Source organism: Neoarius graeffei, chromosome 16 (assembly GCF_027579695.1).
Source record: "Neoarius graeffei isolate fNeoGra1 chromosome 16, fNeoGra1.pri, whole genome shotgun sequence".
NCBI lineage: Eukaryota > Metazoa > Chordata > Actinopteri > Siluriformes > Ariidae > Neoarius > Neoarius graeffei.
The window spans coordinates 61,400,643-61,413,619 of record NC_083584.1 but is presented as its reverse complement, the minus strand read 5'-3'; the positions used below and the strand labels follow the sequence as shown (position 1 = coordinate 61,413,619).

At 44.2% G+C, this 12,977-nt stretch overlaps 1 protein-coding gene across 1 annotated transcript in view; it reads left to right on the top strand.

Annotated features, from left to right (window-relative positions):
* cwf19l2 (CWF19 like cell cycle control factor 2) overlaps nucleotides 1–12,977 on the top strand; it is a 51,813-nt gene that overhangs the window by 24,882 nt on the left and 13,954 nt on the right. Inside the window, exons 10-12 of the mRNA XM_060943319.1 lie at nucleotides 268–345; nucleotides 435–563; nucleotides 2,092–2,229. Of these exons, the coding sequence (XP_060799302.1) occupies nucleotides 268–345; nucleotides 435–563; nucleotides 2,092–2,229 (345 nt within the window). The remainder of the gene's footprint in view (nucleotides 1–267; nucleotides 346–434; nucleotides 564–2,091; nucleotides 2,230–12,977) is intronic.

Genomic DNA, 12,977 nt, shown 5'->3' with positions numbered 1-12,977 from the left:
CATGTTCCTGTAAGATAATCCTCCACAGAAAGTGCATATTAATTAGCATGGAAGTGTTTGAAGTGCAAAGGGTTCATCGCAGCCATTACAGCTAACTGGCACATAACTAATATACTAAACACCATGTACTCCTGTCTTACAGCAGGACGCTAATTTGTTAGAAGTCTAATTTACATATTGTTGCTTCATTTGCATATATTTCATCTCATTTGCATATTGTCTTCTGCTGTATGTCCGTGTTGAATAATTAATATTTTGTGTGTGTAGGCTTTAACAGACTCTCTGAAAGCTCAGTTAGAGGCTGCACGGAAGGCGAGAGAGAATCACACCCACAAACCCAAACAGGTGAGTTCAGAGAGAGAGTGTGTGTGTGTGTGTGTGTGTGTGAGAGAGAGTACGGTTCGTGTTTATGTAATCGATTTTCCTGCTCGCAGGTGTCTGTGCAGGAGGAGGCGGAGCAGGAAGTGGTCTTGTTCAGAACAGACCAGTCAGGAAGAGCATGGCCAGTGAGTGGCCCCTCCCAGCACGTGGAGCCTAAAGGAGGGAGAAGGAAGAAGAAAGCAGTAAGAGAGATACAATAAACACTAATGGGTGTAACATTCCATCAAATACTGTCACTTTTATGTTTAAGAATAATGTTAATATGGGGCAGCACGGTGGTGTAGTGGTTAGTGCTGTCGCCTCACAGCAAGAAGGTCCTGGGTTCGAGCCCCGTGGCCGGCGAGGGCCTTTCTGTACGGAGTTTGCATGTTGTCCGCGTGGGTTTCCTCCGGGTGCTCCGGTTTCCCCCACAGTCCAAAGACATGCAGGTTAGGTTAACTGGTGACTCTAAATTGAGCGTAGGTGTGAATGTGAGTGTGAATGGTTGTCTGTGTCTATGTGTCAGCCCTGTGATGACCTGGCGACTTGTCCAGGGTGTACCCTGCCTTTCACCCGTAGTCAGCTGGGATAGGCTCCAGCTTGCCTGCGACCCTGTAGAACAGGATAAAGCGGCTAGAGATAATGAGATGAGAATAATGTTAATATTACTGTTGGACTGTTAGTATAATTTTATAGTCAAATACATGTGTTTAAAAAAAAAAAAAAATCTGCAGCCCGCGGTGGTGTAGTGGTTAGTGCTGTCGCCTCACAGCAAGAAGGTCCTGGGTTCGAGCCCCGGGGCCGGCGAGGGCCTTTCTGTGCGGAGTTTGCATGTTCTCCCCGTGTCCGCGTGGGTTTCCTCCGGGTGCTCCGGTTTCCCCCACAGTCCAAAGACATGCAGGTTAGGTTAACTGGTGACTCTAAATTGAGCGTAGGTGTGAATGTGAGTGTGAATGGTTGTCTGTGTCTATGTGTCAGCCCTGTGATGACCTGGCGACTTGTCCAGGGTGTACCCCGCCTTTCGCCCGTAGTCAGCTGGGATAGGCTCCAGCTTGCCTGCGACCCTGTAGAAGGATAAAGCGGCTAGAGATAATGAGATGAGATCTGCAGCCCGAGGTCTCGTGTCAGAGCCAGTCTCTGTCGGTGGCCCTCTGCCACAGCTGATCAAGCACACTTTTTACATTTTCTCTGTGGAAATGCAGTCATTGTGGCATTTATATGCTACGCAATGAGGCATACTTATTTAAAAACTGATAAATTTGGTAAAATGCTTGCAAAACTATGATGCAAGCAGAGAATATAAACAGCTGAGTTGCTCCAAGCGACCACTACATGACGTCATCGCATACGTCACCAACACAGGAAGCCCATCTGACATTTTAAAGAAAATTCATTTTTCTCGAACACCATTCGGTCTCTGAAAATGAACGTTTGATTTTTGAAAGCTGCGGCTACTTTTACTTAAAATAAGCTTGAGAATAAATCCACTGGAGGATCCCTTGAAATGTGAGCATAAGCAACCAGTGATGCACAGTCCAACGATTACTGTTGCACCCCTCACAACACGCGCACACACTCGTTATTTTTCACTTCTGAAGTGTGCGCGCGCATGTGTGATAGAGAGAGACAGATAAGCCTCATGAGCACCTTTTCAAATGTTAAACCACAAATAATCAACAAGGGTGGTTAAATCTTGTAACTGTTTGCCTGTGTGTGTGCGTGTGCATGCAGATCGAGACCCATGTCGCTGGCGAGCGTGTGCGTTACTTTGCAGATGATGACCGTTTTGATCTGAAGGAGATGGTGCGCCGGGAGAAGATGACCTCAGCTCAGGATCAAAATGCCCTCTACTCTCGCATGGCTGCTAAGGTGGGTGTTTCTGCCACAACCTAGCAACCCTAAATTGTGGTAACCGGATTATCTGGACCACTGTGTCTTTCCTAAAACGAACACACAGGCATTTAAAATGCTGTTTCAATCTGGCAACCCAAATATCTTCTAACAGCTCCATCTGCTGATGAATTCTGAGGGATGTACCCGTCTCACACTGGCAACCAGAATGCACTAATTGCGGTGTTGGTATGGCAACCTTCAATTTTTAATAAAAAAATCCAAACACACGCCTCATGCACTAATTGTTTCCTCAATCTGGCAACCAACATTATTAATTTGCCAAAAAAGGCAATTATTCACAGCGTCTTTTGTACATTATGCTTATCTGGCAACCAGACATTCAGGGATTATTTCATTGTTTTTAAACTTGTGCCCTATACAGCTATAAAACGACCCACGCGCACACAGACTGAATGTAACAGATGGTGAATGTTTCTCTCTGCCTCTCTTCATTGCTCCCCCTAAGTGTAAGTGTGTGTGTGTGTAACATGGCGGGTGAAAACTGTATTAATAAACTTACAAAGACGTCACTGTCGCCATGGAGACTGGAAATGAAAGTGCCAAACATTGCACATTTTAGCTTTCTGTCTCCCTCTCTCTCTAGAGTAAATGCTCTGGCGTTACCATGGCAAATATGCTAAAAATATGTACTTATATTAGCTCTCTGTGTGTGTGTGTGCGCACGCGCGCGTACATGATGAATGCCAAGTCAGCAACAGCAGTTGTGTGTCTTTTGTCTCACGTGTGTGTACGCATTGCACACGCAAATACACATCGATACACACTGATGCAATGCCTCACCATGTCAATCAAACATGTCAAGGACGAGAACACACGTCCAAGAGCTTGTTGCTACGGAGATGATGTCTTGCGCACACATACTTGCACACATGCATGTACTGATCCTTATTAGAATTGTGCAATACTTTTATAAAATACCTAAAGGAGTGTGAGGGAGTTAGTACAGGTGTGAAAATGAAGGTCGGATTTGTTTGTTGTTTTTAATATTCACTGTTATGGAACACACATGAACGTGCGAAGAACATGGCCATACGCACAGAGTAATGTACAAAAGCTCTGAACTTAAGGACAAAGGTACAACCCCGATTCCAAAAAAGTTGGGACAAAGTACAAATTGTAAATAAAAACAGAATGCAATAATTTACAAATCTCAAAAACTGATATTGTATTCACAATAGAACATAGACAACATATCAAATGTCGAAAGTGAGACATTTTGAAATTTCATGCCAAATATTGGCTCATTTGAAATTTCATGACAGCAACACATCTCAAAAAAGTTGGGACAGGGGCAATAAGAGGCTGGAAAAGTTAAAGGTACAAAAAAAGGAACAGCTGGAGGACCAAATTGCAACTCATTAGGTCAATTGGCAATAGGTCATTAACATGACTGGGTATAAAAAGAGCATCTTGGAGTGGCAGCGGCTCTCAGAAGTAAAGATGGGAAGAGGATCACCAATCCCCCGAATTCTGCGCTGACAAATAGTGGAGCAATATCAGAAAGGAGTTCGACAGTGTAAAATTGCAAAGAGTTTGAACATATCATCATCTACAGTGCATAATATCATCAAAAGATTCAGAGAATCTGGAAGAATCTCTGTGCGTAAGGGTCAAGGCCGGAAAACCATACTGGGTGCCCGTGATCTTCGGGCCCTTAGACGGCACTGCATCACATACAGGCATGCTTCTGTATTGGAAATCACAAAATGGGCTCAGGAATATTTCCAGAGAACATTATCTGTGAACACAATTCACCGTGCCATCCGCTGTTGCCAGCTAAAACTCTATAGTTCAAAGAAGAAGCCGTATCTAAACATGATCCAGAAGCGCAGACGTCTTCTCTGGGCCAAGGCTCATTTAAAATGGACTGTGGCAAAGTGGAAAACTGTTCTGTGGTCAGACGAATCAAAATTTGAAGTTCTTTATGGAAATCAGGGACGCCGTGTCATTCGGGCTAAAGAGGAGAAGGACGACCCAAGTTGTTATCAGCGCTTAGTTCAGAAGCCTGCATCTCTGATGGTATGGGGTTGCATTAGTGCGTGTGGCATGGGCAGCTAACACATCTGGAAAGACACCATCAATGCTGAAAGGTATATCCAGGTTCTAGAGCAACATATGCTCCCATCCAGACGACGTCTCTTTCAGGGAAGACCTTGCATTTTCCAACATGACAATGCCAAACCACATACTGCATCAATTACAGCATCATGGCTGCGTAGAAGAAGTGTCCGGGTACTGAACTGGCCAGCCTGCAGTCCAGATCTTTCACCCATAGAAGACATTTGGCGCATCATAAAACGGAAGATACGACAAAAAAGACCTAAGGCAGTTGAGCAACTAGAATCCTTCATTAGACAAGAATGGGTTAACATTCCTATCCCTAAACTTGAGCAACTTGTCTCCTCAGTCCCCAGACGTTTACAGACTGTTGTAAAGAGAAAAGGGGATGTCTCACAGTGGTAAACATGGCCTTGTCCCAACTTTTTTGAGGTGTGTTGTTGTCATGAAATTTAAAATCGCCTAATTTTTCTCTTTAAATGATGATACATTTTCTCAGTTTAAACATTTGATATGTCATCTATGTTCTATTCTGAATAAAATATGGAATTTTGAAACTTCCCCATCATTGCATTCCGTTTTTATTTAAAATTTGTACTTTGTCCCAACTTTTTTGGAATCGGGATTGTAGAAGTAAATAAGAACCTACTTAATAACGAATAAATCCTAAAGTACTGAAGTACAATAAGCTAATTACAGATTTAAACGTAAGAAAATTAATTTTTTTTGCGGTCCAGTTTACATCAAATCGTGCGCGCTGATTGGCTCGCAAGCCGTCCGGAATCCTAAAATCCGGACCCTGGTTACAGACCTCTGGCGATTCGCTCGTTCACAGCAACAACAAACATAGTAGCAATTTTTTGTCAACATTTATTTTCGCATTTCTCAGGAGAATAGCATTAATTTTACAGCATGGATAGAGATAACGACAGTGTTCACAGTGAAAGCGAGTTTTACTACCCTGATGAAGACGAAATAAAAGAAAACATTTCAGGAGAAAGCTAAAAACCTGTAACTGTTGCTAACGCCGAGCAAAAACATGGCTGAATCCTGAATGACTCAATTTTGTATAAATAGAGGACTACATAGGTGGCAAAATGTAGTTTGTTTGTTTGTTTGTTTGTTTGTTTTCCTGCCATGGAAGTGCACTTGTATACCGAGGAGGAAGCCATTTGCATTATAGCCGTGAATGAGGATTCAAAATGGCGGCTCGCCTTGGCTTTGTTTTCCCTTTCGGGTGCTCTCATTTTCTGTTAGAATTTGGTAAAGAAAAAAATAAGTATATTATTTACCAGCTTAAGGTCGGTCTGTATCATGAAATACTGTGACCTTGGCCTTGAAAATGCTGACCTCAGCCCAGAGGCCTCGGTCAGTATTTTCAAGACCTCGGTCACGGTATTTCACAATACGGACCGACCTTAAGCTGGTAAATAATATATGTAAGAACATTCCAACCCTCAAGATATTTTAGTATACTAAAAGCATTAAGGTAATAATGCAGTAAATTTCTAAGGACATAACATCATACTGTAACATCATAATGTGCTAAAGCTTTAATGTAGGCTGAATATAACATTTGTACTGAACTTTTCAGAATATCATAACTTTCAGACCATAATAACATGTATGTACTGAAGCTCTGAGTACAGTCTATGAGCATATCATCACCAAGCTCTAAGAATATAACATGCTAAGAAAGTCATGTTGATTTATTAATTTACCAAAGCTTTAAGTTTGGAATGACATACTAAAGCTTCAAGAACATTGTGACATACTAAAACTCTTAAAGGTAGACTGCCTTTGAGATTTTTCAAGTGTAGGTCATTCAAAGAATTTTCCCGACACCCAGTTATTTTTGTTTAGTGGACTGAAATCTACTGAATTCGAATCGCAGACTTCCAATTTTATTATTAAAAAAAAAAATTTAATGAATTTAGGGCCACATTGCCCTAAATTCTCTGCTATTTTTTTCCTGCTTCACCATGACCCAATACAAGATACTACGTCATGCATGACGTAGTGGGCTTTCCCCGTTCACGCAAGGCATTGTGGGATACAAATTTGAAACCAGAGAGAAAAATGGAGGACGTGAGTGTGCGAATGAAACGTGAAAGACTGACTACAGTAACGGAAAGCGAGAAGAAAAGGCATTTTGTTGTGAAGGAAAGGAAACTCAGGACCAAACTACTAAATATCGGCGCTCAGCGAGCACCTCGGTGTGATCACCTGTTCGTTTAGCAACAGAATGATGGAACTGTCAGTGCATGGTCAAAGGTAAACCTGTAGATGGCAGTAATGCAACACTGTGGATGCCAGCTGCTGTAAAACCCAGAAGAAGAAGGTGGTAAACCTGCGCATGCGCACACGGACTTCCTCTGTCTGCTTGACTGCGTGAAGTGAGTGATTTCATGCACGTTATTTGCTCGGGAATTTGCTCAAATTAAATAACTTCCCAGCCGCAGAATGGCTTGATTTTTTTTTTTGAGATATTACAGAAATAAACATATATTACAATGACCAAATTTCAGAGGGAACCAAAATTAACTGATTTTAGGAAATCGAAAGGCCGTCTAGCTTTAAGAATGTCATGTACTAAATGTCTAAAAACTTAATGTGATACTAAAACTTCAAGCACGTAATAACATACTAATAACGCAACTGCATACTAAAGCTTCACAATGACACACTAAAGCTTGAAGAACATGACATACTCAGGGTTCCCCTGGGTTCTGAAAAATATTCTCCACTTTTTTCCTTGAAAAATAGTCAAATAAGTATTCTTCACTTTTTCTGAGTCTGTTTTTTTTTTTTCCTAGTTACTGACTTATCAAAGTGGACTTAATACAGGTTTATACCAACCAAACTGGCGCAATTCAAATATTTGAACAGATCCAGCTCGGCCTCTCCATTACAGATAAAATTTGGGCTCCACTCCAGACTCTAATAAGAGAGACTTGATTTTGGACGCCCCATGCACCATCATGCTAAAATAAACCTCTTTAGTTTGAGCTTACTGAAGGTTATTTTCGCATGGAATTATTCAAAAGAGGTATTAGGACTCCCTTTAGCCTTTACTTCAACACCAAACTTGATCTACAGTTGAACAGAGTCAAGAAGATGCTGGGAACAAACAGTAAAGGAATTCGATTTTCCCGTCGATTTACGAACTGAACACAGAATGATACCGCGTTTTACATCATATGTTAGTTAGCCCAGGGGCGTTTCTATTCTAGCTATTGAACACACCAGGGGCTCAGTCCAGTTTTCCTGGGGCTTGTATTTTTTAAGGGAGATTGGCATCGATAGGTTGGGGAGGTTATATCTAACTTTACAAGATGATAATATTTTCACCCACATGCATTCAAAGGTCATGACATCTTTATTACTGACTTCGGCACTGCTCTTTTTAAATTTATGTTGTTCACGTCACTTTCTGTCTCTATTATTATTATTATTATTATTATTATTATTATTACCACTCAGTGTCTGAGGAGACAGAGGCATGTTTCAATTGACTTAAATAATCACTAGTAAAATTAATCATCAGTTTAATAAAAATCTCATTTCTCACTCACACATCTCTCCTTTAGCACCACAAAGACGCAAATTCTAAGCTACATTTATTATATTACAACATTCAAAATCCCACATGACATCCAAGTCAGTTGTTTTCTATTAATCTCTTACCTTTTTTCGAGGGTCAAAATACCCAGGAGCTATAGCCCTGAGTGATGGGGCCTAACAACACCACCGTGTTAGCTGCGAGAACTCAACACACCATGCCACCAGAAACAAAGATCCCTTCAGTCACTTGCTGGCTGACAGTACTTTTACTGTGGTGGTTTTATTTTTTTTTATTGTTTAAATTAATATTTATTTTAGTGCTGTCAAAAATGTCGCGTTATTAACGCGTTAACTTGACTCAATTTTAACGGCGATAATTTTTATCGCGAGATTAACGCTCTGTGACATGATGCCACACCCCGCACAGCCAGAGTCCTCTGCCCTCCCCCGAAGAGCTTAAGTTTCGTTTTCCCATCGGCGGCTCCAGCCCCACTTTGCAGTGGCTGTGACAATACGTGTTATGCTCTGTAATTAAAAAAAAAAAAAAACATTGGTACAACCAGTGTTCGAACTATGCTGATATTTTCGGGGGGGGGTCCCTTATTTTCCCTTGGGGGGGGTGCTTGCGCTGGTCTCAGAGCGCGGCTCTCCATCGCGCGCTCACTTCGGATATGCAAATGCTTCCCGTTACACACGATTGCTATGTCAATAAACATCATTTTGCCAGTATTTTAGAGACCCCCCAACATTTCCCAAATCATGTTTTCAAGGGATCTCATGTCTGTTTCAGGGGATCTCGGATCCCCCGTGTACCCCCGTAGTTCAAACGGTGAGCAAGCCCATTCTCTTTTTTATGCTGATAAGAGAATTACAATGGTTTTTCATGTGACAAAAATGTGCGATTAAATTGCGATTAATCGCGAGTTAACTATGACAGTCGCGGCATTAATCGCGATTAAATATTTTAATCGCTTGACAGCACTAATTTATTTATTTACTTATTTATGACTGACCCCTGTGTTACTGACACTGTCCAATGTGCTCGGGGATGGTAGGGTCTTTTGAGTATGCCTCCCCTGTGGTTGTTTCGACACTTAAATCATCTTCAATGCTTGAAGAAGCTCGCCCAAAAAAACTTCATCAGCTTAGACTGCGCCATTGTTTGGTTCATGCAGGGATAATTACACCACCACACTAGGCCAATTAAGACGCACGGCAATTGGTCAAAAGCTTTTGGCATTCATTTGGTCGTTGTGTAGTCGATTTTTATTGGTCACAAGCACGTGCTCATCGTTTACACTCTGGCTTCCCATCGTCTCTTCACTGTGGTTGGATTTCAGCAAATGGGGGGATTTCTATAAAAGATGACTTGTGTTAACGATAAAGATGACCAATATGTTTGTCACTGTGACGACTGCTAGTAATTTTCTCTTCGTCTCTGATGGATTGTTTGTTGATGACGAGTGCCAGCAGGAACCCTGCATACTCGAAGACCCTGTTGACACCTGGTTTTAAAATGAGTCTTGGGAAATCTGCTCACAAGTGGAGTAAATACATGGCCACTGAGACATGCTGTAATCCAATCCCTCAAACCGCTTGCTGAGGTAGTCTAGGATGCATTTGACCACACGTCTTTTGTAGTTTAAATGCTGATGCATCTTCTGATAAGGACATACAGTAACAGGAACATACATCATCAGTATAGGACTTGGTGGTTGATTTGGTCACAGTGTACCAAGACTCAAAGAAACTGAGAGGAGCACAGATGTATGTGGTTGAAGTGCAAAAAAAAAAAATGAAGGTATGCTGCAGGTTTAATGTTTTTAACTGTGCGCGGGGCCCTTTGACCTTCTGTTGGAAGTGATGTAGGCAGTAATGAAATCTGAACACAAGTGGTCAGCTGGACATCTCAGAGACACATGAGGCATTTAAACGGCGGTGTGTCTCAGCTTGATCAGAATTCGGATGTTAAATGTCTGCTCGACAGTACTTCTTGGTCTGAATTATGCTTGTTCTTCTGCCTTCCCTTTCAATCTATTTTGTAGAACCCATAGTATACTTTGCCATAATTACAGAACAATCAGCCTGATCAGTCACCCCAGCAGAATCTCAGGTTGCTTTTCTTGAGAAGGGGGTTGATCAAGGATTGGGTCCATTCCTTTATCCACTGTTTGCTTTCCCAAATCCTCTGGTAATTTGAGCCTTTGCATTCTGAGCCTCTACCCTTCAGGAGTTCTGCAGGTACATTGCCAACCCTTGGTGACTTGTCTCCCTTAAGTGTGTGCACTGCTTCCTCCAATTCTTCCTGCATGTCCCCTGTCTCCCCATTAGTGTTGGGCATGTTGTCCAGGAAGCTGGTGTCTGGTCTCGGCTTGTAATTTTACAGTTCTTGGTAGTACTCGATTCCTCTTCTCAATACCTCTGTCTCAACGGTATGAAGGGAGCCATTCTTGTTTTCAGTAACTGAGGATCTGTTTCGACCTCGCTCTGACCGTCACTACGGTCTAAAAAAGGAATGATCACCTTTGTTCTGCCCATCACCGAGACCATATATCAACAAAGTCATGTCCATGACCTCCGGAAGCAGAACGACTCACTTATAAATAGCAGAGATTGCTCCCGGTTCAGTCTCTCACTTTGATCGCCTCGTACAAGACCGTAAGTAAGAGACCCGTAAGGTAAGAAATCCTGATTTCTTTGCTTCACATTCCACTAATTCGTTACCTGCGTGGTACGGGTGTCTTGTGTCCCTGAGGATTGTTGTGGTTTGCGTATTTCTAAGTTACGTGCTTAGCTTAATTTGCTGGTAGGCTGTAAGCTTGTTTTTGCAGGTATCCTTTTTGTTTGTTGTTGTGTGTGCTAGATTTCTGGGTAATCTGAGTTTGTTACCACTGTGTGCCTATACCGCTGTTCGTAGCCGTGGGCTTAGTGCGAGCCCACTAAGTGTGTTCGCGCGCTGGTGTGGGCCGCCATAATACTTATGTTCTGTGTTTTTTACTGCTGTTGTCGCAGCCGGAAATTGTGAGCCTGTCAGACTGCTGTTACAGGCCACCTAGCGCTATACTTGTTTGAATTGTTATCATAATGCATTGAATTGTTTGGATTTGTAATATACTCTTGCTATTGTGTTGTTCACTGGTGTAGCCTGCTAGGTGCGTTTGCACGCTGTGCAGGCCTTGGCAGTGTTCCCGTGCCACACCCTATACCCCCGTCTGCAGCTGGTGGGGCTAGTGTGCACCCGCTAAGTGCATTCGTGCGCTGGTGCGGGCCATCATAATACTGTGTGCTGTGTTTTTCCTGTTTTCATCAGGTGCATTCAGCTGCAGACCGTGACCGTGCTCCTCTGCGACGCCCTCCTCTGCCACACCGTATACCTCTGTTCCCAGCTGGTGGGGCTAGTGTGCGCCCACTAAGTGCATTCGTGCACTGGTGCGGGCCATCATCGTGATCCTGTGGCATACCCTATACCGCTGTTCACAGCCGGTGGGGCTAGTGTGCGCCCGCTAAGTGCATTCGTGCGCTGGTGCGGGCCGTCATAATACTGTGTGCTGTGTTTTTCCTATTTCCATCAGGTGCATTCAGGTGCAGACTGCGACAGTGCTCCTCTGCGACGCCCTCTTCTGCCATGCCCTATACCCCTGTTCGCACCTGGTGGGGCTAGTGTGCGCCCGCTAAGTGCATTCGTGCGCTGGTGCGGGCCACCATCATGATCCTGTGGCATACCCTATACCGCTGTTCACAGCCGCTGGGGCTAGTGTGCGCCCGCTAAGTGCATTCGTCCGCTGGTGTGGGCCGTCATAATACTGTGTGCTGTGTTTTTCCTGTTTCCATCAGGTGCATTCAGCTGCAGGCCGCGACAGTGCTCCTCTGCGATGCCCTCCTCTGCCACGCCCTATACCTCTGTTCGCAGCTGGTGGGGCTAGTGTGCGCCTGCTAAGTGCATTCGTGCGCTGGTGTGGGCCACCATTGTGATCCTGTGGCATGCCCTATACCGCTGTTCGCAGCCGGTGGGGCTAGTGTGCGCCCGCTAAGTGCGTTTGCGCGCTGGTGCGGGCCACCCTAATACCTTGGTGGACTACTCAAGGAGGACTCCAGACTTCAGACCGCCTAGGCCTCTGTGTGGCTACGATGGCTTCCCACTACTGCAGGATTTGCAGGGCCTTAATGAATTCCAGAGATGGGCACAGGGAGTGTCCAGTGTGCCTTGGAGCTGCCCACGTGCTGGAGGACATGGACAACCCCTGCAGCATGGCCTGCAAACTCTCCAGGGGGAAAAGACAGCGCCGGGCCAGCCAGGTGGGCGGCCATGTGCGCGAGAGCCAGGGAGAGAGGCAACGCTCCCCCGACCAGCCGTCCCTCTCCAGTAAGCATTCACGTGACTGGCAGCGGGAGTCCCCCCACAGGCCTGCCCAAAGAGAGGCGCCCAGACCTGCTAAGCGCCCTGCCTCAGCTACGGTGACAGAGAATGGTAACGCAGAGTCGCTCCAGATCCTCTTGGTTCTCTAGGCTCTGTCACAGAGGCTGGACAGGCTGGAAGGTCACCAGGGCTCGTCATCTACTTCCCTGCCCCCGGGCCAGGGGGGGTACCCTCTCATCCAGGCCTGAGAGCTATAGTGAGGAGGATGGGCGGGGTGATGTGGATGTGCTATCCCTCTATGCTCCCCACACAGCAACAGGCAACACAACAGGTAGGGATGGCCTCGGGGGAGACCTGCATTCTGGCTCTGCAGAGCCGGCTGATGGCTCCACGGGGATGGAAGAGGCCCCTGTCAGCTCCCTGGTGTCACGGGTGCTGAGTGCTGCCAAGGTCCTGCACTGCAAAAAATAATAATCTTAGGAAGTTTATTTGTCTATTTTCAAGTCAAAACATCTAGCCACCCTTATTATAAGACATAATTGCCCAACAAGCAAAACCTCATTTAGCTAGAAAGGCTAGTTTTTAGACAGTCCATCTTGAAAATCTTGTATAGACAAAATGTCTTGAAAAAGTCTTATTTGGAGCACCTTTGAAAATAAAACAAGTTTTTTTTTAAAACAAGTAAGTACATTTTGGACATTTGTCAAATGCGGTTCATCTTATT